The sequence below is a fragment of the Hydractinia symbiolongicarpus genome, chromosome 4 (assembly GCF_029227915.1).
Source record: "Hydractinia symbiolongicarpus strain clone_291-10 chromosome 4, HSymV2.1, whole genome shotgun sequence".
NCBI classification, from domain to species: domain Eukaryota; kingdom Metazoa; phylum Cnidaria; class Hydrozoa; order Anthoathecata; family Hydractiniidae; genus Hydractinia; species Hydractinia symbiolongicarpus.
Window position 1 is genome coordinate 25,338,895 of NC_079878.1, and position 24,571 is coordinate 25,363,465.

The 24,571-nt window shown below is 33.6% G+C and overlaps 1 protein-coding gene across 1 annotated transcript; it reads right to left on the reverse strand.

Moving 5' to 3' along the window:
- Positions 1 to 17: 17 nt before the first annotated feature.
- LOC130642380 (uncharacterized) lies at positions 18 to 24,571 on the reverse strand. Its single transcript, XM_057449465.1, has 4 exons — positions 24,517 to 24,571; positions 21,732 to 21,974; positions 4,594 to 4,713; positions 18 to 4,424 (listed from the first exon to the last, which is right to left on the reverse strand). The coding sequence occupies exons 1-4, from the start codon at positions 24,569 to 24,571 to the stop codon at positions 4,210 to 4,212; spliced, it is 633 nt and encodes a 210-aa protein (XP_057305448.1). The 3' UTR covers positions 18 to 4,209.

The window sequence follows — 24,571 nt, forward strand, 5'->3', positions numbered from 1 at the left end:
TTCTTTACAATACATATTATGACTGCTAGGTGATATATTTCTCTGTTTGCTATTACTTTTCCTAAAATTCATAGTTTCCAAATTAATTGTATTCATTTCCAAAGTTTTTTTGTGTAACATTTCTGTGATCTAATAGCAAGATTCTTAAAGATTAATTGTTTTTTAGTGAAGAAACTGATTATTGAAATCCACTAGCTGTTACTGTTTTGCCAATTTATATAACCAAAAATTGCAGCAAGCTCAACTGACATCCAGTTATACAATGGCAAGTGCCTTAGCACAAGCAGATCGATATTAACAAATATGTTCTTGCTTAATTAGTCTTATATATTAATTCGGTATATAACTTCACAATAAAAATAAATACGAGAAGTTTGATTGATGATGACATTTTTTATTTTATTTTAACGGATATTTCGTCTTGTTACTACAAGACAATTATCAACGTAAATTGTTACAATTATCTCAAAAGTTTTTTAAATATAATTTTCAACAACTACGCAATACACAGAGGACGTATAAAACAATACTTAACGAAACATATAACACATAACGGCATACCCAAAGGTATATAAACTATATACCGTTGGTGAGGGTAACGTCCACCGCGCGGTGCACAAATTCACTCCTCCCCTTGACTATAAATAATATTTATCTTAAAACAATTTTAATGGAACAGATAATCCCTGTACATTAAGCGTGGGACTGTTATCACAAATATACATGGCCTCAGCTATTTTTTTCTTTTTAAAGTGGTGAACATTATCTATCAAAATACTGAAGTTCTTTTGTTCACCAAGTTGGTAATTCTCAATGACTGAATGTTTTAGGATGTGAGAGTTCTTATCGCGTTTTTGGTGGTCTATCTTTCATTAAGCCTCCTGGCTGTTTCACCAATGTATGTAGCATCGCACTATTCCACCGGACAAGTATATTTGTACACAACACCATGTTGTGTTCATCCTTGGTTCTATTTCACAGAAAATAGCAAACATAACATTTTACATTGATCAGCAATGCGTGGCTTGACATTGGCTGATAGAAACTGTTTAAAAGTGTTAGACGCTTTACTAAGCAGTTACCATTATTTTCTAATTCGTTTTTCTTAAACGAAATTAACCTTATTTATTTTCCGTAGCCAGACTTGACAGAATAAAAACCATGAAAGGTGTTATTGGAGATTCATTGGTGTCTTCTTCAGAAACAGTGTCGGCATTTTGAATGTTGAAATTTCGCTGTGTGTTATTAATTACATTAGATACAACTGCTTCGGGATAAGTTTTTTATAAACACATTTTTTAAGTGATTTAGTTCGTATTTCAGATCTTGTGATTAAGAGCATATATTAAACACTCTCAACACCAACCATTTAACCGTTTCAACTTTCCATGGGCGTGATGCAGATGAATTCTAGTGCATTTATATGTCAGTGTTCGTGTCTTTTCGATAAATAGATGTGTTTTTACATCAAGAAAGGCTATGTAGTTATCGTTTTTAACTTCATATGTTCACTGGATATTCGAATGGTAACTATTAAGTGTGATCAGCACATTGTTTATCTGGTTTTCATTAACAGTGTCATCTACATATTTCTTCCAAAATTTTACTGAATTTTCTAATTTTGGGACTATTTCATTCTCTAACTCAACCATGAAGATATGCTAGGACTGGTCCTAGAGGCGAGCCCATTGCTACACCATCTACCTGAATATAAGTTGGTTGTTAAAACTGAAATGTACATGTTTTGTACATGAGATTAATAGATGTTTCATTTCCTCTCGCTTAATTTTTGTTTCTATAACTTTTTCAGCATATATCTTTTGCAATATTATGTCTATCTTTTGTTCCAACGGAACGTTGGTGAATAAACTAGTGACGTCAAAAGGTACTAGTTTGTAATTATGAGGTATCTTTTCTCCTTTCAATGATAATATAAAATCTAAAGAGCTTTCAGTAGTATATGTTGACTTTGTCAGCGGTGTTAAAGATTTCGCAAGGTAGTTTGATGTGTTGTAAGTAGCAGATCCGATATTCGATATGATGGGTCGTGATGGTAAATCGTCAGCTACTGTAGAATTAGGTGGTATCTTGTGAACCTTGGCGGTACCATAAAACTGAGCAGGGCTGGAACCTTGTGGATACAACTTTTTGTATTCGTTTTCTGTGCTCTCTGAACTTGATTAATTTGTTTTCTTATTGACATTTGGTGTTATATACATAGTGGTTGTATTATAAGATGGAGCGTAAATATCTACGCAAATGTTTATCGTCGTCTTGTGTTTAATCCCCTTCTAAACTGCCTTATCCCAAAAGAGCCAAAGCTCTTTTGTTAAAATTATTCTTCTATTTGATTTTTAATATTAATTGTTAATCAACCGCATTTGATGTGGTACTTTAATATCAGATTTTTATTTCCTTTAAGGGCGGAAGAAATTTACATCTGTAAGGCTTTAACAAAAAAGTTAGGAAAGAATTGGCAAGTCAGGAGCAATCCATACACATAAAGTTGGCTAACATTTGCAAAATTGCCTTCACAAAATATTCAGGTGAGAATTCCCGATTTTAAAAGCAATCCATACATAACACATTCGGTTATGTTGGTAAATCGAGCCTCTGATAAGTAAGAGATACAGTTATTTCCGCAAATTAGACCTTTGATAATCATTCAGGAAAGAGCTCCTGTTTCTAGAAGCAATCCATACATCACATATTCAGTTGTTTCGGTGGATTGGCCCATTGTTAAGCATTCACGAAAAAGCTTCTGTTTCTAGAAGCAATTCATACATCACAGATTCGGTTATTTCGGTAAATTGAGCCATTGGTAAACATTCAGAAAAAGGATCCTGTTTTTAAAAGGAATCCGTACATAATAGATTTGATTGTTTCGGTGAGCTAGGTCGTTGAAAAAAAATTTAGGAAAATGGTCCTGTTTCTAGAAGCAATCCATACATAGCAGGTTCCGTTGTTTTGGTGAATTGGGCCTTTCATAACACCGAAGTCGGCACTTGTCTATGGCATTATCAGTTAAGCCCTGCAGATTTCTCTCGTTTCGCTTAATTTTGGCCGGAAATGAATTGTGTCTAATGTATTATCACATATACGAACTCTACTTGTCTTGTTTCGATGAATTGAGGCCTGAATACTTTTGTACATAGCGATTATCTCTTGGTTGAACGAAACCTTTTTTTGTTTCACAACATTAAAACTTGTTAACATATACTGGAATGAACTTTAGGCAAACGTGTATCACGTCGTCTTCGTTAAGGATTAATCTGTTATGCTTTCGAATATAGAAGAATCCGTTTTTTTTGTGAAACAATTGTTAATATATATTGAACGATTGTAGTTTGTAGTTGTAGTTTCTTGATGAAATGTGTTTGTGTATTTCATAGACTGAAGTTATGAATTATACTTTCAGGTTTATTGAATGGTTTTATGATGGTTCTCATAATGTATATAAATGTACTGACAGTAACTCAATTTTTCTTTGTAGTTTCCTCAAATAATTATTTTTTTCAAAAAATATGCTCATGCACTACGAAAGTCAAAACCATTAGCATCTGTGGCATCACAGAATGTTTCACAAGAAGATTACTACTTCTTTATATATTGCTTTTTGTTAATATAGAAAGTTTTTTATGTGATTACTTCAAAAAAAATATGATCAAGCTTGTGGCCATCCTTTTTAATATATTACATAGCATGCCCGGAATGATATTTTGAAACATTCACTTTCTGTTTGATAGCCCATTGTGATTGATTTCCATTTTAATTCCACAAATGAATATATATAATACAGTGCCACGTATGAGGTGAGCTAGTTTTATGTATACTATACATCTTGTATTATTATAAGAAGCAAATAAGTACTTGTTAAAAAAATATACTCTACAAATAGTTGAAATAGTATACAGCTAATAGTTTTGATTGAAGTAGAATGAAATGAATGCGGGCTAAAAGACTTTGGAACAAACTCAATTTCTTTATTCCCTTTATAGTTCAGAAACATATTTTAATGACTTGACACAAGTTGATAATATAAATTGATTACAAACAATAGAACATGCTGCGTGGAGTGAGTGAGGAGGAGAAGAAGAAAACTGTTTTGAACATAAACGATGAAGATCCGTCTCGGAGATGGAGACCCGTCACGTCACATTAATTTTAATTGGGTTTTTATAGTTTTTTCGCGCACTTTCACATTGTCTTCTAATCTCCGTACGAATAGGACAAGCGTGTGGTAAAAGTGAGAATCGAAAATATCGTAGTTCTTGATTGAAATCTTAACGTAAAGAGTTTCTTCAAGCAGCAAAAAGGAAGCAAGTAGCTAGACATTTCTTTTTTGAGTATGCCGACTTCTTCTTCACATCTTTTCAACAGCTCTAATTCAATCAGAACCACTCTTTTAAATTTCATCGACAATCCTTTAAAAAATACGATGTAGTATATATTGGGAGATATTTTTGTGTAACAATATTTTCGTTGTTGCCACTATTTTTTGAGCCCTACAGTACCTCTATCCGAATGTTTTCACAATAAATGTAAAATCGTGATATACGAAGTGTCAAGAAATGTAACAACAATTCTACTTACCATCAATTCCGGTATTTTCCATCCATTGGGATGACACTTCATGAAGTCTACCCATAGTTGAGAACTGTTTTGTGATGGCGGCATTGTAGCCAATAAATCCAATGCTAATTGAATGTGTTCCTTCAAATATGAAAAAGTAAAAAATAAAGTATGATGACACAACATGCATCAACAAAAATGTATTGGAGTTTGTTTCACTATCCAAAATTCAAAACAACAGACAAAATGTTTTTGAATATCAAGCCAAAAAAATCTGTATATTTTGAGATAAAAATATAGTATGTTCCCTAATTCTAATAACCATATCCTAATACTGTATATATTTAGAAATAAAAACACATTGAGTAAAATATTTCAGCATCAAGCATTCGTTGTAAAATTTAAACCCTCTACTTCTATTTTATACATAAACAGTATTGGCTCTCAAGTTTTACTACCATACAATATAATTTTCAACATTTATAATTTTTATCAGAGTCTCCACAGATTTACATACTATGTAATTCAATTCTCCTTTTATTATCTGCCTTCTTTGTTTCTTGTTTGTCCTTATATGCATTGCTTCTGCCCATGAAATAAGGTGTCGTTGTCCTTTTCGCTAGCTGTTGTTATTTTTAAATTTTTCACGGAGCAACTTTCCCATTTTGCTAGATCTTTTTCAGAGAGAAGATATATTCAGATGATAGAATATATCTTACCTACTTTAATCATAGAAACTTTGCAAGATTGAATTGAATTGAAGAAGAATTTCGAAAAGTGAAAATAAATTTCGTGAGATAAATTTTCGCCATGGCACCATTATGCGATTGTTTCATGAAAAGTACATACACATTGTCAATGTGTTTATTGAAATTTCAACACGTTCTTGTTTCAATTATTCCTTTTGAAATTCACTATATTGGTCAGGAAGGAATCATTTTTAGCTCGAAATATAATTTTTCTGCACTTCACTCACAAGCTACCTAGATATACAACCACCTTCAATCTACATTCGCTCGGCGTTCATTTTTTTAAATAATGAAACAATATTCAGCAACCTTTCCCAACAAACTATCTGATGCTGATTAATTAAGTCTCAAATGATCCTCCATTATAGAAAACTTCATAGATTGTTATTAAACAATTGATATTTTATACTCTTAGCCTTTTACTTTGTGTTTAGTACTCTACTGTGAGTTCCTGTGTTATGATAGTTATCCTTTTTAAGCAATTTAGTTTGGTGCGGTTGTCTATACCATGGCAAACAACTCTGTTTGTGAGTGACCACGGTAAAATATACAGTATGAATTAATGGCCCCTTAACTCACCGCTGGAGGCAAAAAAGAAGGTGAGATAACTCTTGTACACGCCTAACTGGCTGGCCATCTCCAAAGGCTTTCAGTCTGTCTAGCCATAAATTTGGCCAGGAGACCCAGCGTTGTCCCTTCAAACCACCCTTATAATCATTTTTTCTTTCTCTATAAAAGAAAGCTTAAATAACTAGGCCAGCCATAAATTATAATATGAAATGTTGTGGAAGGTTGAGCTGGGTATCCTGGCTACAGCCTCTGCTGTCTAGTGTAAGTGACGGCTTCTCAAGTTTGTAGATACCGATGATGGCGTAAATAAATAAATCTTAGTGTTATATTTCCTTGTCTGAAAACAGGGTAGAGGGTGGGGAACAAGGATGCAGTAGTCCGTAAACCGCGGAGCGCCCTGCAGTGCAGCGGATAGACGCAGAAGCGATGCGCTCCGCCCTGACATGGTCACCAGGTCTCTACATTATATGGATTCTTGGATCTCCTGAAAAAATCATCATTATATCCATTTTTTATACATATGGTCAATATATCAATATTTAGAAGCCCGTTCATTCCAGTGCATATGGACATAATATCCATTCTACATTATCGATATATTGTCCGTTTTTTATAGTGAGGATGTTGTAAAAACAAAGCCCTTAGAAGTCAAAAAAGTCATAACGAGGACATTTTAAACCTTGCCAAAACCCAACCCAACAACTTTACTATTTAAATCTGACTGTTCAAATCTTCGTTGTCGAACCATTAACTTTTGATTAATCACGATAGAAAATTCGAAGAGCTTAAATTTCTGATTTGTTTCCATTTTAAAAAAGCTGCAAAAGATAAATAAGAATTTCATCCATATCGTTACTTATCGGTACTGGCATGGATAGAACTTGATGATGTGGTTACAAAAGATTGCGTAACAAAGCGTACGGCGGTTCTTATTAGTAATGGCAATTAAAAATAATTAAAATACCCCGATATCGAATTGAACCTTCGATTTTTTTGTAGATTAATGGAGCTTATTCTGTTCACCGCAATTTTGCACACAAAGAGACGGAAAAAGGGTATAACTGTATGAATTTTAAATTTTGAATTGATTTGGATTATTGTTTGTTGCAGTATGAAACTAATTACTGCACACCATGTTGTTCTTCCATTTGAACTACCACCTTCAAAGATGGATTGGATTCGAACCAATAACTTTCATGGTTTTACAACAATAGACATTTGCTTGGAATTCACAAAATTCAATGTCACTTCAAATAAAAACACATCATAAAGCTTGTTGTTACAAAATTAATTGTGAGTTAAAAACCCTAGCTAAGTATTACAGGTTTATTGAAACTGTTGTCTCCTTGAATTAACAAACTTTAGACTTCGCCAAAGTTTTTATTAAAGTAAAGGGTGTAGCCAGCTATTTGAAAACTTTTGTTGCAGCCAACTGGTATTCGGCTATTTTTGCTTTTTAGGCAAATTTTTTAAAAAATTCACGTTAATTTAAATACAACCTAGACCCGGGACGACGTTGTACTTATGAAACATAATACAAGTTAACCTGGGAAGAGGTCTGGGAAGAGGTCAGGGAAGGGCAACAAAAAGTTAGTATGTATCACCATGCTCGACAGCATGACTACATGTATTAATGTAACTGTTTCTCTTTTATTACTTGCAGAGTAATGAATTACCCAATGGGTTATAGCATATGCTTGCCATTTATAAAACAACGCCTCCATCCATGATCGTACGCATTTAATATTTTGCAACGTGAAATTCATCCTTGAACAAAATTTAAAATTTTAGGCCTACTAAATATCTTGAATTAACATTTAAGGTCGATTTTGATCACATGAAACGTGTACAACTGTTCTAAATTTTAACGAGCTTGTTCGAAAACGCATGCTGTACAAAAAAGCAAGGGGAAACTTCATTCTAGTCAATACACAAGCAAGCGAACTGAATTAAGTAATAGGGGAAGATGTCCTATTAGGGTAAATATTTAGGCAAGTAGCCAGGCCCATCCATACCTACACATACAATACTAAAAACAAAATTTAGGAAACTATTCCCGCAATAAATACGATATTGAATGTATTGTGAAGCTAAACAAGGAAAAGCTTATTCTGATTAAAAAACAATTAGACAAGTAGCGAAACCTATCAATTCATCATTAAAAAAGTATTTTGGGGAATAACCTTACGCAATATAAAAAAAGAACAGAATAAAAAAACGTTAAACGATCACTTTTTTCTATTCAAAAATCGAAAGGGCGAGTAGCACACGCGTGCGTATATCATTGCATGTGCATACATCAAAGATTTTGTTAAAGCTCTCTCGCACCAAATGAAATGTTCTAGTAAGCAAATAAAAAAACCTTTCTTCTACTCTGTAAACAGGCAAGGGAGCAAAAGATCCTGCAATACAACCTAACAAAGAGATCTGATAAAAACGACATCGCGAAAGGTGAAGTATTAAATCTCTTGGTCGGCCAATTCGAGACTTTATTTCACTCAGAAAACAGGCACGAGAGTGTGAGACCCATCCATACATCATTTAAAATGAGAATTTTGGAAGTTGCTTTTCACGCTGAATAAAAAGTTAGATATCCATCCATACACTACTAAAAAGGAGATTTAGATAATATCAGATGTCCTAACATGTGAATTCACAGGAAGACTTTATCCCACTCAGTAAGAAGCAGGAACGGGGGAGACTGATTCATACCACCATACAATATTAAAAGGATATTTTGCAAAACCTTCCTTCAGGCGGAAAAAACATACAGCATGTCGTAGCAGACCTGTGTATACAACATTAGTTCTCCTCAGTAAACAACCAAGAAAATGAGAGATCCATCCATACCTTATAAAAATAGAGATTCTATCGATATACATGCATCATTTAAAAAACGCATTTTTTTAATTTACCCTTCTCGCGAATTAAAATATTCAGCACGCCAACCTGGTAGAAAACTTTATGCTAGACACTAAACAAGGAGTGATGTTTGATGCCCATCCATACACCACTAAAAAGGAGATTTTGGAAAAAAGTCGCAAATACGCTTGTACAAAATAATAAATTAGATGTTCTAACAGCTCAATTCATGGAATACTTTATTTTTTATCTTAACACAGTAAGTTTGCTGGAATGTGGGACACCTATACATACATTTATCAAAGGAGAGATATTAAAACAAACAGTGGATTTGGATAACTATCCATACACAAATAAAAACGATATTTTAGAAAAATAATTGTGTGTCATGTTTTTTTTGCTGTTTATAGGAAGCAGTGTAATTTGATTTTGAACTTTTAATATTTTTAAAACTAAAACCTCATGACAACAATGATAAAAAAGTATATGGACTTTTTTTGTTCGTAGCTGTTAGAAAAACTAATATTGCTAATATTTATAGGACACATTTCAATAGCAGACGATGTTTTATACTGTATAAATATTCATTATAAATAAATGAATGAATAAAAAATGAATAAATAAATAAATAAACTATTCGGAGAAACATAGTTATTAATATAATGTAACTAGCTATATAAAATTGAGTTATGACTGCATCTTTCACGTTTTACCGGCAATGTTAATTGTCTACATTTATAACGACGATATGGTTGCTACGAAGTTAAGTTATATTGCGCTGTACAAGGCCCGTTCTTAAAGCTCTCTAGCCATTGAACGCTACGACTTTCTCATAACCGGTTGAAAATAGCTATTAGTTAATAATAGGGTAAATAGAATTTGATTTAGCTAATATTGCGTGTATTTCGACTCCTAAAAAGAAATAGTACTGTAGCATTTTTTTTGCAAAACAGGAAAATTTGTTGAGTTATTTCTAAAAGGTTTTTTAGTAACACTAATTGACCAAGGCAGTTCACAAGATAGCGTATAGCTCTGAATAGACCATTTCGGAGATTATGCGCCATTATGAATTTGCGGAACTCGGTGGTGCAAGTTGAACTTTGGACTTCACGTTTATTCAGTCATTTGCCTTGTGAAACTGCTGGCGGCAGGACAGTTTTGATTTTTGATATCTGTTTTTATCTTTGTGATACTAATTTTATGATATATATTTTGAAAAAAACTTTTATTAGGCACTTATTTGTACTTTTAATTTCTTTTTGTACAATAAAGGCAATATCCTAAAAGCCTTTAAACTAGCTAGCTAGCTAGAGGTCTCCCAAAAATGCTTTTAGGACACTGTACTGTAGCTAGCTATAAGGCTGTAATTAGTAACAAGACGTATGATATACGCAAACAACCTCGCCAAAAAAGTGTATAAAAAGCTGAAGTTAGACACGACATATTTTGCTATTCGGATAGGCAATAATATTGATAGAAAATTTCTCGAAATTTCAATTTTCGTTAGGTCAGTCTGTAAACACGTCCTCGCGGGCGAGATAATAAAAAAAAAAAAAAAAGTAAAAATAGTTACCAAGATGAGATTCGAACACACGACTACTCCCGTATCGGTGCTCAGAGAGGCAAAAATTTCCATTCTTGTAGGACACATTTGCGTTTTAATACAAGCTCACGAGCTTGTAATTAATGCTTGGTTAAGGTAACTTCATTTTATATTTAGATATTTAAAATTGAGTAGCTACTTTGTGCATTATAAACATATTGGCATTGGATTTTAAACTTGGATTATACTTTACTTTAGAGAGAAATTTTTGATTTTGGAAATACCTTACTGGATTTGGACTTGAACTATGTTTTTGGATTTGTAAAGAAATGTTTAGGTTGTAATATTTGTAAAGATCTAGAGAGTTATAATCCATTGTCAAAATACTTGTCAAAACTCTATAGTGTTATTTATTCCTAAAGTGAAACTTAAGCTCGCAAAATAATCTGGCTTCTTTTCTATAACGGATGTAAAAATTTTCAATACACTGCCCATAGAGATACGGTAACAGGTTCAGTCGCAGATTTTAGGAATAGAGTCATGAGTCATTTTAATTGCAAATAATTTTTATTATTTTGATATTTTTATAATTTTGTTTCTCGGTGTATGTTTGACCCTTGATTCGTCTACTTAAACACTCCTATCTTTGAGTCTTTCAAGAGTGGTATTAGAAAGAATACCTGTCTTTCTTCCCTGCTTTCGCTATTGCCCTATAATTTTTTTGTACGCTTCTCTTATTGAAAAATATCAAAAAGGGAGAAATGAGTTTAGTTTACAGACTAAAGTGTTATTCAATTTTTTGTTTTTCTATGTTATTTGTTTCAGTCACAATGTATATTTTTTGTTATATATACGTATGTCTTTGTCGGTTTCTTTATCAGAACACGCAATTATAGCAGTAACTTATTACTAAAGTGTAAATCTTTATGATAAATAAATAAATTACTCTGTGAAGCTTGTTTGAATTATTGGCATAATAAGTTCCATAGCAGAAAAAGCTATTAATTATTAATATGAGGGGTGGTAATAAATTGAAATGGGTCATAAAATTTTTCGAAATTTGGTGTTGCTTGTTCAATTTTTCAACACAAGTCAATAATAAAAAAAGGTAGGAAATTAGCTCACTGAAGAGAGAGGGGTATTTCAACTGGCAATATTACCTGTACATATAATGTGACCCTCCTGAAAGTCAATATACTGAATAAAAATTTGACTACTTATTTGAATAATTATGGTATCAAGTTAGCAATATCTCTACACTGTCTCAACTTAACAAGGATTGTCCAGATTTCAGACATTTCTAGCCTAGTTAACTAAGTTTTCTTCGAGATAATAAAATTGAGTTTCTTATTTAATAATTTTCCAGTGCAAAACCGAATTAAAATCAACCAATAAACATAAAGCCAGCATGACCACATCTAACATTAAAGATTTCTCAATACTGATCACGTGAGCAAAAAACAATAGAATTTCTTGCCTTAAAGTATTCACAAATTTCTTTCATACAAGACAAAAAATATCTTCTGAGCAATTGTATTTCAATTGGCATAACTGGTATTTTATTTAATAAAGCATGTTAACATCAAAGATAAATGTATCATAAATGTAAAAAACAACTTTTTAAGACAAAGCATTCTTACTACTAAGTGAGCACACAACACTATTCTTCTTGCTTTAAAAAATAAGATTAAAATAATTCGTTAACAAAATTCAATCTAGCTCAGGCTACAAAAAGTTAATTATATGCTTAACTCAGATATCTTTGAAAAGATGCCATACACTGCCTCTTTTTTCAACAATAAATGCAAATGCACTAGCTCTTTTGGAACATGTATTCAGTATGGAATTAGCTACCTTTTATGTTGATAGAAAATATATTTAAAAAAAGTATTCTGTTTATATAAAAAATCAACTCTGGCCTACTTTTCACCACATCAGATTTTAAAAACTAACGTTTTTCTCAAAAAAATATTTTAATTTTTTTATAAAATTATTATTCAACAGATAACCGAAAAAAACATATCAATTTAAACTTTTTAATAGCAAATTTCCAGAGTTAATGTATACTATTAATAGCATGGCTTTATTACGTATTATGACGTTTAACAGTTAAAAATTTATTGTTGCCAGAAATTGTATCCTGGAAGAATCAATTTTTATATGAAAATTATACCAATAATCATAATTTTCCTCAAAAAGTTACTTTTTGGTCTTATAACAGCAGATCACTGAGAATTTACACAACTAAAAATCTTGTGGTAACATTTTTAAAATTAAAAATCTTGATTTTGTAAACATTATATGCACATATTCTAAAAAATTATAAAAAAAAATTAAAAGTAATTGGAAATATCATCTTTTTTAAAACATCTATGGACACGCTGCGTACAAAAAAAGAATTGTATGGAGCAAAAGATCGAAATGGAACTGAAGTTTAAAAAAAATGTCTTTTAGTAAAAAACACAATCGTTACGGAGAAAATATCACTTGCCGTAAAAATATAGTCTGCGGCCATGTGGAGGGGCGGATGGACATAGCAAACAAAATAGTAGATGATCGCAGTGAATACAACATGGTATGACATAGCCCTCCCTTTGTCATGTATTCCTGCAGTATATATTTGCTATAGGTTACTTCTAACGACAAAGCAATGTGTTTCGTTAATATATTAACACTTTTAAACCACTCCATAAGTGAATAATAAAAAATAAAAAATTGCATGCGCAAATTAATAAATATAGGTTCATTCGTGTTGTTTTTTTCATGGAATTCCTGGTACAATGTGCATATGTTATACAGTGACAGTCTTATCTCTAGTTCTGATTCACTGGTGGGACTGTCAAGATTGAGGCCCTAGACGCCTCTTTAGTTTTGATCTTTAATAAATCCCAGTTAAATGAGATGTTCCAAGGGTACAATCTTAACGGCCCCATCACTGCTTCTCTGCTATCGTAATAACTCCAGTTTAAAATGGTGCCAGGAGTAATTCTTGTAAGTAGATGTTTTTTATCTTCTCTTTTTTTCTCATTTTCTGTGATCGCTTTTACTTTCGATTTTTTGTCGATTTATTATTTGTTACTTTTTCTGTTTAAAGTGTAAATGATACAGTTTCCCTGAAGTGTGTGTGGAAAACCAGTTAAAAACAACAGACATGCAATTTTAAGCAATTATTGTGATAAGTGGTCCCACTGTAATTGCAATGAAATCTATACTTTTGAATACCTATTTCATTAAACAAGGTCCAATGATCCTTGGCTATGCCTAAGTTATGTAAATCATGCCATGCCCTTTTTTTATTCCTCAGATACAAATGTTGTAAAAATATGGACAATGCTCCCACTTCCGTAATAACTAAAACAGGTAACGACTAGTCTCCGCAGAACCACCACAGAACAAGCAGCGAACCACCAATCTCCGTAGAACAACCAGAGAACCAGCAGCGAACCGGCAGTACTATGACAGAACGAGTAGTCTTGGTTGAGAACCACCAGAAAATGTTGATGAGAAAAAACAATAGTTGACGGAATCATCAGAATAGCGATCGCTGTAAATGCTCCATGCCTTATAAAAAAAAAAAAAAAAAAAAACTGCAAAATTTCGGTAGAATTTACTATCCCGCCCCTTATTTCCGGGAATATTGAGAATAAATTAGTAGTATATGTCATTATGTTCATTATATCTTTTAGGTTTATATGTACGGCTTTATGCCATAATTAAGAATAAAGATCTATTCACATTCTGGTAGCAGAGGCTAGTTAAGAAGATGGCAACTGGAACAATCATGATGGCACAAAAGTATGGATTGCCCCAATTTTCTGAAGATGGGGATTTTATGGGAAGTAGTTACAGAACTTCCAAAGAAGAAACAAGGACCAGTTGTTTATTTGAGTTTAAATTCAGAAGTACGTCAGCCTTAACGAAAGAAGAATTGAATGAAGAAGATGGTTTAAATAAACTTGTTAATAAAATAAAAGAACTATATGGCATTACTGAAGATCAAGCAATGTTCAATGCTTATGAAAAATTTGAGACCTTTCACCGTTCCAAGACAATGTCGATTGGTGAATATGTAAATGAATTTGAACAGTTGAATCAAAAACTTAAGAGTTTTAAAATTGAGTTACCAACTGCAGTTCTTGCATATCAACTACTAAAAAATGCACATGTACCGAAAGCTACACGTGAACTAACACGTGCTACGGTTCCTTCCCTCACATACGACTCTATGAAAAAACAGATAAAAGCCATTTATGATCAATGTGCTTAAAGTGAAAGTAGTAGAGACAGTAATGATATTGGTGTTGAGCAAGAAGTATTATATGGTCAAAAGTTTGACAGACGACGTTTTAACAATTGGAACACTCGTGGACGTGGCAGAGGTGGTAAATATTTCAGTGCTAAAAGAAGCCAGTACAACCCTAATGGTCCTGATGGACATCCATTGCAATGTCACCATTGCAAATCTATAATGCATTTCATGAATGACTGTCCTGATAAGAATAAAGGAAGCAAAGGGCAGGATAAAGTACATGTGCAGTTTTTCGCAAAGGGTGTGGAACAATGCTTTATGGAGCAAGTTGTGTCTGAGTCTTTGAATTGTGCTTTACTAAACTCAGGATGTTCATCGACAGTTTGTGGTAAAAATTGGCTTGACTGTTACATAGACATTATGCCAGAAGGGACAGCTTTAGCTGAAAGTAAGAGTAACAAGTCCTTTAAATTTGGGCCAGGTGGAAGCTTCCCCTCAGTTAAAAAAGTTAACATCCCTGTTAATATGGCTGGAATGCAAGCCCATATTCTTACTGATGTTGTCGATTGTGAATTACCATTATTGTTATCAAAAAAGAGTCCGAAAGCAGCTAATAGCCAACTTGATTTTGTTAATGATAAAGTCACTATGTTTGGAAGAGACATTCCTTTACAACACACGTCAAATGGCCATTACTGTATACCTCTTACACCTAAGCAAGTTGCTGTTAACAAAACATCTCCTGGTGTAAATGCCACCAGAGTTATATTCACAGTCAACGATTTCACTGTAAAATCACCTGAAGAAAAATGCAAAATAGCTACAAAGCTTCACAAACAGTTTGGACATCCCATAGACAGCAGCAAACTGAAAACTCTTCTCCAAGATGAAAATGTTGAAGATAAAGAGTTATTTCAGCAAATTGACAATGTTACAAACTCTTGTGACACATGCAGTAGATATATATGAAGGCTCGATCAAGGGCCAATTGTCTCACTACCAATGGCCTCAGATGTCAATGAATGCCTTGCCATGGACCTAAAATTCTTGACAGTTAATCATAAAAAGTTAACCATACTTCATATGATTGATGTGTTCTGTAGATACAGTGCATCAACAATTATCAAATCCAAGAATAAGGAAATTATCGTAGACACAATTCTCAAGCACTGGGTTGCTATTTTTGGCACACCAAACTCGATTTTTTCAGACAACGGAGGGGAGTTCAACAATGAGCTCTTAAAGGGGCACTCCAGTGAAAAAAAATATTTGAAAAAAATGTTATTTTAAGAAGACAATACATAAATATGTCAGAATAAACCTTTTACAATCGTTAAAAATCTTTATTTATACCTTAATGGGGTCTGTAAACATCTTCAATTTTAAATAAATTTGCAAGGTTGCGTAAAGTTGAGAGGACTAGGTCCGAATAAATACACATACGTCACATCGTGCAGAAAGTCCGTGAGCTCAGCAGCACACCTTCTAAAAGTTTGTTTACTTAGTGTTTACATTGTTCGTTGATAAAACGTCTTGTAGTAATGACGAAGATTTTAACTTAGAAAACATAGAATAGGATAATTAGGATAAACATAGAATAGGATAATCTCTTCATGAAAAAGACTTTACAAAGCTACAGCCACACGACTTCGAACCTCTTGTGTCTCACAAGGGAGAAATTAATAATGATGCAAAGTGACGAGGTGTCTTCTACTAACTCAAAACAACGTTCTGAGTAAAATATTTTTTAAAGAAATAGAAAATATATTTAATTGGCTTTTTTTTAACATTCTTTTCATCACAAAAACTTTATCATTTGTTTCAGTAAAAAAACTTTCTTACTTTACAAGCCAATTTATTTTTATTTCACAATTCAGCAATATTTTTCATCCGCACGTGCTTTTTTGCACACAAATGCAAACAAATTTTATGTAACGTTGAAATTTTCACCATGATGGAGGACCATTCAAATTCGTGATAGAAAGATCGAATAATGTTCGGGTCGTGATAAGTTGGTAAAACATGAGTATTAATATTGTACAAATAAAAATCATTCTTATGATTATGGTAGGTCATAAATGCGTTGCAGAAGCTACTGACTTATAAGTAGTTGTTTTGACAAAGTTGTTTTAGAAACTGCATTATCAGCATCACATGCAGCCTTAAACATTACAAAGATTGAAGAAAATGAGTACATTTACCCCCTGAAAATATTTGGCATGTCCTTCCATAAAAAAAGCTTCTTTTTTGAAAAACAAAGAATAGAAACTTGATCGCTACGAAAGATGTGTAACTACTTTCTGAGCACGTATATAGCAAAAAAGAAAAAAGTGATTTTTACTGGAGTTCCCCTTTAAGAGATGTAGCAGAACTGTTAAACACAGAGTGTGTACAACAGCAGCAGAAGCTCCATGGTCAAATGGTGTATGTGAGCATCATAATTTCATCCTGGAAAATATGATTATGAAAATTGTTGACAACACTAGTTGTTCTGTTGAAAATGCACTTACATGGGCCAATTGTGCCAAGAATGCGTTGCATAATAACCGTGGATTCAGTCTCAATCAGCTTGTATTTGGACGCAATCCAAATCTCCCATCTGTGCTTACAGCCAAGCCTCCTGTTCTTCGAACAGTTACACCCAGTCAATTAATTGCGAATCATCTGAATGCCCTGCATGTTGCTCGCAAAGCATTCATTGAAAGTGAATCTTAAAACAGCACTCAGTCATCAAACACGGACATCTACCAGCAGATTTTTATAATGGTGAATTGGTATACTATAAGCGACGTGGAGAGAAAGAGTGGAGAGGACCTGGTGTAGTCCTTGGCATTGATGGAAAACAGGTCCTTGTTAAACATGGAGGAACTTACGTTCGAGTGTCACTTGCAATCAGTGAAGGGACACCGTAGTTGTCAGGAAAGCACAAGTGGAAACCCTCAAGTGAAGAAAACTACAACCAAAGAAGAAGATTGCTTTGATGAGATTTCAAACAGCGTAGCGAATGGGTTGCTTGAAAGCGTAAACGATTTTGATATCAACACATCGTCAGAAGTTGTACTTGATGACATTCCTAGTGATCATGCCGTAAATACAAATGAGATCCCTGCTATTTCCCATGCTCAGGTTGAAACAACACATCAATCAAGCATTGAGCAAGAAGTTTATAACACACCTCGCAATGAACAGTCATTGACAGGGTTAGGTTTATTGATCCTGATACTAATAAACTTGCTGAATTTATGGTTGTTAGTCGTGCTGGTAAAGTAGGAAAATCTGGAGTTGGAGCATATAAGAATTGGTTGAATGTCAAAGATGTTAAAACCAAAGCCATGAAATCAATTGACTTTGAAAACATTTTGGATTGGGAAAAGGTAAACACAGAGTCAGTATATAATGTAGAAACGTCATGTGATGTTAGTGAAGCTCAACAAAAAGAATTAACTAAATGGCGTGATTACAATGTTTATGATGAAGTTGAAGACAAAGGGCAAGACATAACCACAACCCACTGGGCGATATCTGAGAAAAGTCATGATGGGAAAACAGAAATTAAAGCACGATTAGTGGCACAAGGTTTTGAGGAGGACACTATTGGTATACGAACAGACTCGCCAACTGTAAACAAGGAGAACTTTCGTCTTGTGTGTAATATTGGTGCAACCCATGGATGGAAAATTTTACAGTCTTGATATTAAAGCTGGGTTTCTTCAAGGTGCCAAGATTGATAGAGTCGTACATCTTCTTCCACCACCAGAAGCTAACACAGACAAGTTGTGGAAACTAAAAACACCTGTTTATGGCTTGTGCGACGCTTCACGCGCTTGGTATGAGACATTATCTAACGAATTCGATAAAGTTGGAGCTACAAGAAGCATTTATGACAATGCATTATTTTTCTGGAGAAAAGAAACTCTCAAAGGTGTAATTTGCTGTCATGTTGACGATTGCTTCTTCGTTGGAAGTGATTTGTTTCATGACACTATCATTGCACATTTACGTAAGACATTCTCACTTAGTAAAGAGAATTCAAAGTCGTTTAACTTTTTGGGATTAGAAATTGAACAAGAGTGTGGTGCAGTAATTATTCATCAGCATAATTACATTAGTAACATTTCACCAATTAATTTGACCAATAGTACGTCTACAATTCCACTTACAAGATATGAAGCACGTCAAATTCAATGGGCAGCAAAACAAACTAGACCTGATGCTGCTTACGTTGCCTGTGATTTAAGCACTCGCATAAGATATGGAACAGTTGCTGATGCTCGTAGAGCTAACAAGCAGCTGAAACATCTGCAGCAAACTGAAGTAAAGATTGTTATTTCAAACACTGGAGATGTTAAAGCATCATCGCTCATACTTTTCAGTGATGCATCACATGGAAATTTAATTAATGGCGGCTCACAAGGTGGATTTGTTCTGCTACTGCATGGTGAAAGCAAAATTCCGCCAATTATTTGGAAATCTCACAAGTTAAAATGGGCTGTTAAAAGCGCCATGGGTGCGGAAACCATGGCTCTCTTAGAAGGTGCGGAACATGCTATGTTGATCAGATCCCTAATTAAAGAGATTTTTTCAGTTGATATACCAATTATCTGTAAATCAGAAAATAAATCACTTGCGGAAGCAGTCAAAAATACCAACGTCATAGAAGATAAACGATTGTATATTGATATTCGTGCACTTCGTGAGATGGTCGAAAAAGGAGAAATGGGGGAACTCATTCTTACGAAATCAAGTGATCAGATTGCTGACTGTCTTACGAAAGGCACTGCTTCAGCTGAAAACCTGCTACGTATACTATCCGGTAGAGAACAGTTGAAATACCGTTAAGTTTTGGTTAATTAAAACAAATATAACAGTATGCCAAATGACACTTTAAAAGCATTCTTACATTGTGTTCCTGCGTCTTGCAGTTTCTTTTCTTGAACATACTTTATGATTTTGTTTTATTGAGAGAGAATGTAGTGGCAAGATTGTCATTATGTTCATTATATCTTTTAGGTTTAGATGTATGGCTTTATGCAATAATAAAGAATACAGATCTATTCACAGTATACACTATATTAGTGAAATATTATCCAAATTATACCGTTCTGGGATTAAAAAATCAAGACTCATTCTGTTTCCTTGCAATTTACTCTTCAACGCAATAAATAACAAACCAACATTTCAATCTTTTTCGGTAATTTCAATCAGGAATGCTAATGATTACCATGATAACAACAATAGCTAGAACATAGAACTCGGTAATACGACGACCATCTTTTTTTAACGAGCGTCTAAAATACATATGTTACCTCCAGCAAAACAACACTTTTCTTGCTGATTCAAATCGTGAATTTTTATGAAATGAATAACAAAAGATCGACTTTTTGTATTGTGATTATTTTTTTTACGTAGAATGAAGTTTATAACACTTTGAGAGTCATTTTTAAAATTCACCTGCACGAGGACCGTTAGTTTGTGTACGAGGGACACGAAATAGCCAGTGGAAAGTAGGGTCTTCGACTCTTATGTATTTAATTAGCTTCGTTGCGCTCACTTTGGCGTGGAAGTTTAATATTGGAACTATTTATTCATTGGTGGTTCTGTGATGATACTGCTGGTTCGCTGTTGGTTTTCTGGTCGTTCTACAGGGACTGCTGGTTCTGTGGAGACTGGTAGTTACCTGTTTTAGTTATTACATCCCACTTCAACTAATTTACAAACCTTTGTTCAACCGATTTGGAGAGGTGAACGCAAAATGCCCTTTCTCGAAACAAAAAAAAACAGGTCATGGTCCTGGACGCGAGATGAAGAGGGATTGCGAGGATGATGTTGAAGGAAGCAATGAGGCACTATGCATGTACTGTAAAAGGTCATCTATGCATTAACCAACGTGCTGGATCACTAGCCATGTGCAAGCAATGGAGTTGGTCAAATGCGTAGACAGCAAAAAAACTTATATTGATTGGCAAACTAAGTTACAAAGTGTTGTATGTAATCATTTCCTTGCAAAGATGCAGAAAAAAGACAACACACCAGGACTTAACCCTTATGTGTGACTTATTTGTGGTCATTCTTATAAGGGAGACATTGTGACCACTGCCACTGTTTTTACATTCAGGTCATACTCACCTATATCATCCATCGAAATACGCAAGGCTAAAAGAGCATTAAGCATAGGAGAAGAAGCAGGTCAAAGTTAACATACTAGCACTTCTTAATTATTTCCACGTACCTTTTGGGCACAGGATGGGTAGGCGGAATAAAGGGAAAAAAGTGCGCAAAGCATCAACATTGCCATTACAGCAAAACCGAAAGGAGAATGGCAGCTGAAGTTGTGTCAGTAACAGTTGAGGGCAATATTTGTGTTCTTGTGGCCGAAATACAATCAGAGTTTCCTAATTGAGCCCTAAGGGGCCTTCAAAAATTTTTGGGGGCCCTGTTAGCGGGATATTGGCGCTAAGGGAGGGAGGGGGGTTCAAGTTTGAAAAAAGAATCCGCGAACGATTGAGAAATTTCAAAAATTTGTTTGTGGCCTGAAAATTCTTCGTTCGCGAGCATAATGTCTCATGTCATCAATTCCGATAACTTTTATCTACAAAACACGCCCCTGAGCCTTCTAAGATTTATCCAAATGTATGTATTTCACGGACAGAAATCTGCTAAAAGAGGGAGGAGGGGGTCCAAATCTTAGCGGCGATATCCCGCTAACGGGAACCAAAAGTTTTTTTGAAGGCCCCTAATTTTGTCTCTAGGGAATTGTACTGGATTGCTTTTAAATCCAGCTTTATCAAAATTTAAGGTTACAGACTTAGCTTTACTCTTTCTCGCAGCCAAAGTTTTGTTTTAAAGGAACATTTTTTTAACTTTTTTGTTGTAGTTGTCAGAGGGATTTTCTCCTCCTGGAGGTCAAAGTTATTGCACATGCTCCAAGGTCTGACAAATGGCTTTGTATTTTACAGGGCAGGATCAAAACCAGTCAGTAGCTATTTTATTACCTGGATTCTATTCTCGTCTTAAAGCAATAATCAAATTTTGCACATGATAGAATATCAATGACAAATTTCCTTCCACAACTACTTAAATTAGAATATACAGTTCGAATTTCGAAGGAAAAAAAACATTCGAAATTACATAAGAAACGAACCAACCAAATAAGGGTATTTGTTTCATTTATTTTAAACCGACTTACCCTTCCAAACATTCCAAGTCAGCGCATCGTCTGATTCAAAAGGCTTTTCGCATGTTACGCAGAAGCAAATTGTATATTCAGCAGTGGCTTTTACTTTTACTTTTTGCTCATGAGCAATCAGAGCTCTTGCAGTATTGAAGTTTGTACAAATTTTTTTGCATAGGGTCCTACTCGCATCTTTTAACTGGCCTTCGGGCTGTTTTGAGAGGTCCCCTGCTGGTTGTGATAGTTTGTTAATACTTCCTTGTATTTATTCAGTTCAATTTTTGTAAACTTTCATTCCCAGAAAAGATTATCTGTATCCGTATCTACATCTGTATCTGCAGCCAACGTTCCATGTGATATGTGAACCAGCCCACGCTGGGAAGAAAAAATACCCAGAATGCTTTGCGCAACCGTCAAAGATCTATTACATGTATTACAGTATATTACTAAGTATTACAGTGTATTACCAAATACTACAAAATATTACAGTTAGATGTTACAAGTACTACAGTGTATTACCGAATACTACAAGGTATTACAGTGTATTACTGAATACTACAAAATATTACAGTATATTACTAAGTACTACAGTGTATTACTGAATACTACAAAGTATTACAGTGTATTACCGAATACTACAAGGTATTACAGTATATTACTAAATACTACAAAATATTACAGTATATTACTAAGTACTACAGTGTATTACTGAATACTACAAAGTATTACAGTGTATTACTGAATACTACAAGGTATTACAGTATATTACTAAGTACTACAGTGTATTACTGAATACTACAAAGTATTACAGTGTATTACTGAATACTACAAGGTATTACAGTGTATTACTGAATACTACAAGGTATTACAGTGTATTACTGAATACTACAAGGTATTACAGTGTATTACTAAATACTACAAGGTATTACAGTATACTACCGAATATTACAAGGTATTACAGTGTACTACAAGGTATTACAGTGTATTACCGAATACTACAAGGTATTACAGTGTATTACTGAATACTACAAGGTATTACAGTGTATTACTGAATACTACAAAGTATTACAGTATACTACCGAATATTACAAGGTATTACAGTGTACTACAAGGTATTACAGTGTATTACCGAATACTACAAGGTATTACAGTGTATTACTGAATACTACAAGGTATTACAGTGTATTACCGAATACTACAAGGTATTACAGTATATTACCGAATACTACAAAGTATTACAGTGTATTACTAAATACTACAAGATATTACAGTGTATTACTGTATACTACACAATATTACAGTATATTACTAAGTACTACAGTGTATTACTGAATACTACAAGGTATTACAGTGTATTACCGAATACTACAAGGTATTACAGTATATTACCGAATACTACAAAGTATTACAGTATATTACTGAATACTACAAGGCATTACAGTATATTACCGAATACTACAAGGTATTACAGTGTATTACTGAATACTACAAGGTATTACAGTGTATTACTGAATACTACAAAGTATTACAGCGTATTACTGAACACTACAAGGTATTACAGTGTATTACTAAATACTACAAGGTATTACAGTATACTACCGAATATTACAAGGTATTACAGTGTACTACAAGGTATTACAGTGTATTACCGAATACTACAAGGTATTACAGTGTATTACTGAATACTACAAGGTATTACAGTGTATTACTGAATACTACAAAGTATTACAGTATACTACCGAATATTACAAGGTATTACAGTGTACTACAAGGTATTACAGTGTATTACCGAATACTACAAGGTATTACAGTGTATTACTGAATACTACAAGGTATTACAGTGTATTACCGAATACTACAAGGTATTACAGTATATTACCGAATACTACAAAGTATTACAGTGTATTACTAAATACTACAAGATATTACAGTGTATTACTAAATACTACAAGATATTACAGTGTATTACTGTATACTACACAATATTACAGTATATTACTAAGTACTACAGTGTATTACTGAATACTACAAGGTACTACAGTGTATTACTGAATACTACAAAGTATTACAGTATATTACTGAATACTACAAGGCATTACAGTATATTACCGAATACTACAAGGTATTACAGAGTATTACTGAATACTACAAGGTATTACAGTGTATTACCGAATACTACAAGGTATTACAGTGTATTACTGAATACTACAAGGCATTACAGTATATTAACGAATACTACAAGGTATTACAGTATATTACCGAATACTGCAAAGTATTACAGTATATTACTGAATACTACAAGGCATTACAGTATATTACCGAATACTACAAGGTATTACAGTGTATTACCGAATACTACAAGGCATTACAGTATATTACCGAATACTACAAGGTATTACAGTATATTTCCGAATACTACAAAGTATTACAGTATATTACTGAATACTACAAGGCATTACAGTATATTACCGAATACTACAAGGTATTACAGTGTATTACTGAATACTACAAGGTATTACAGTGTATTACCGAATACTACAAGGTATTACAGTGTATTACTGAATACTACAAGGTATTACAGTATATTACCGAATACTACAAAGTATTACAGTATGTTACTGAATACTACAAGGTATTACAGTGTATTTCTGAATATACTACAAAGTAATACAGTGTAAAATACGGGATATTACTATGTACTACACTGTATTACTGTATATTACAAAGATATTATGCTAGGCACTAGTATGTATACTAGGCAGTATTATGTGCTAACAACATTACGACGTTGATAAATTGCTTAACGTCGTGTGTCGGATGTCGTTGGAAGAATACGACAATGTCGGATACGACAT

What these genes read in the sequence shown, in the direction of transcription:
- LOC130642380 (XM_057449465.1), bottom strand. Translation starts at nt 24,571, where the DNA reads ATGTCGTATCCGACATTGTCGTATTCTTCCAACGACATCCGACACACG. An exon ending in GACTTGGAATGTTTGGAAGG is followed by an intron (nt 4,714 to 21,731) that starts GTAAGTCGGTTT and finishes TCATATTTGAAG; the next exon opens with GAACACATTCAATTAGCATT. An exon ending in GGAAAATACCGGAATTGATG is followed by an intron (nt 4,425 to 4,593) that starts GTAAGTAGAATT and finishes TATTTTTTAAAG; the next exon opens with GATTGTCGATGAAATTTAAA.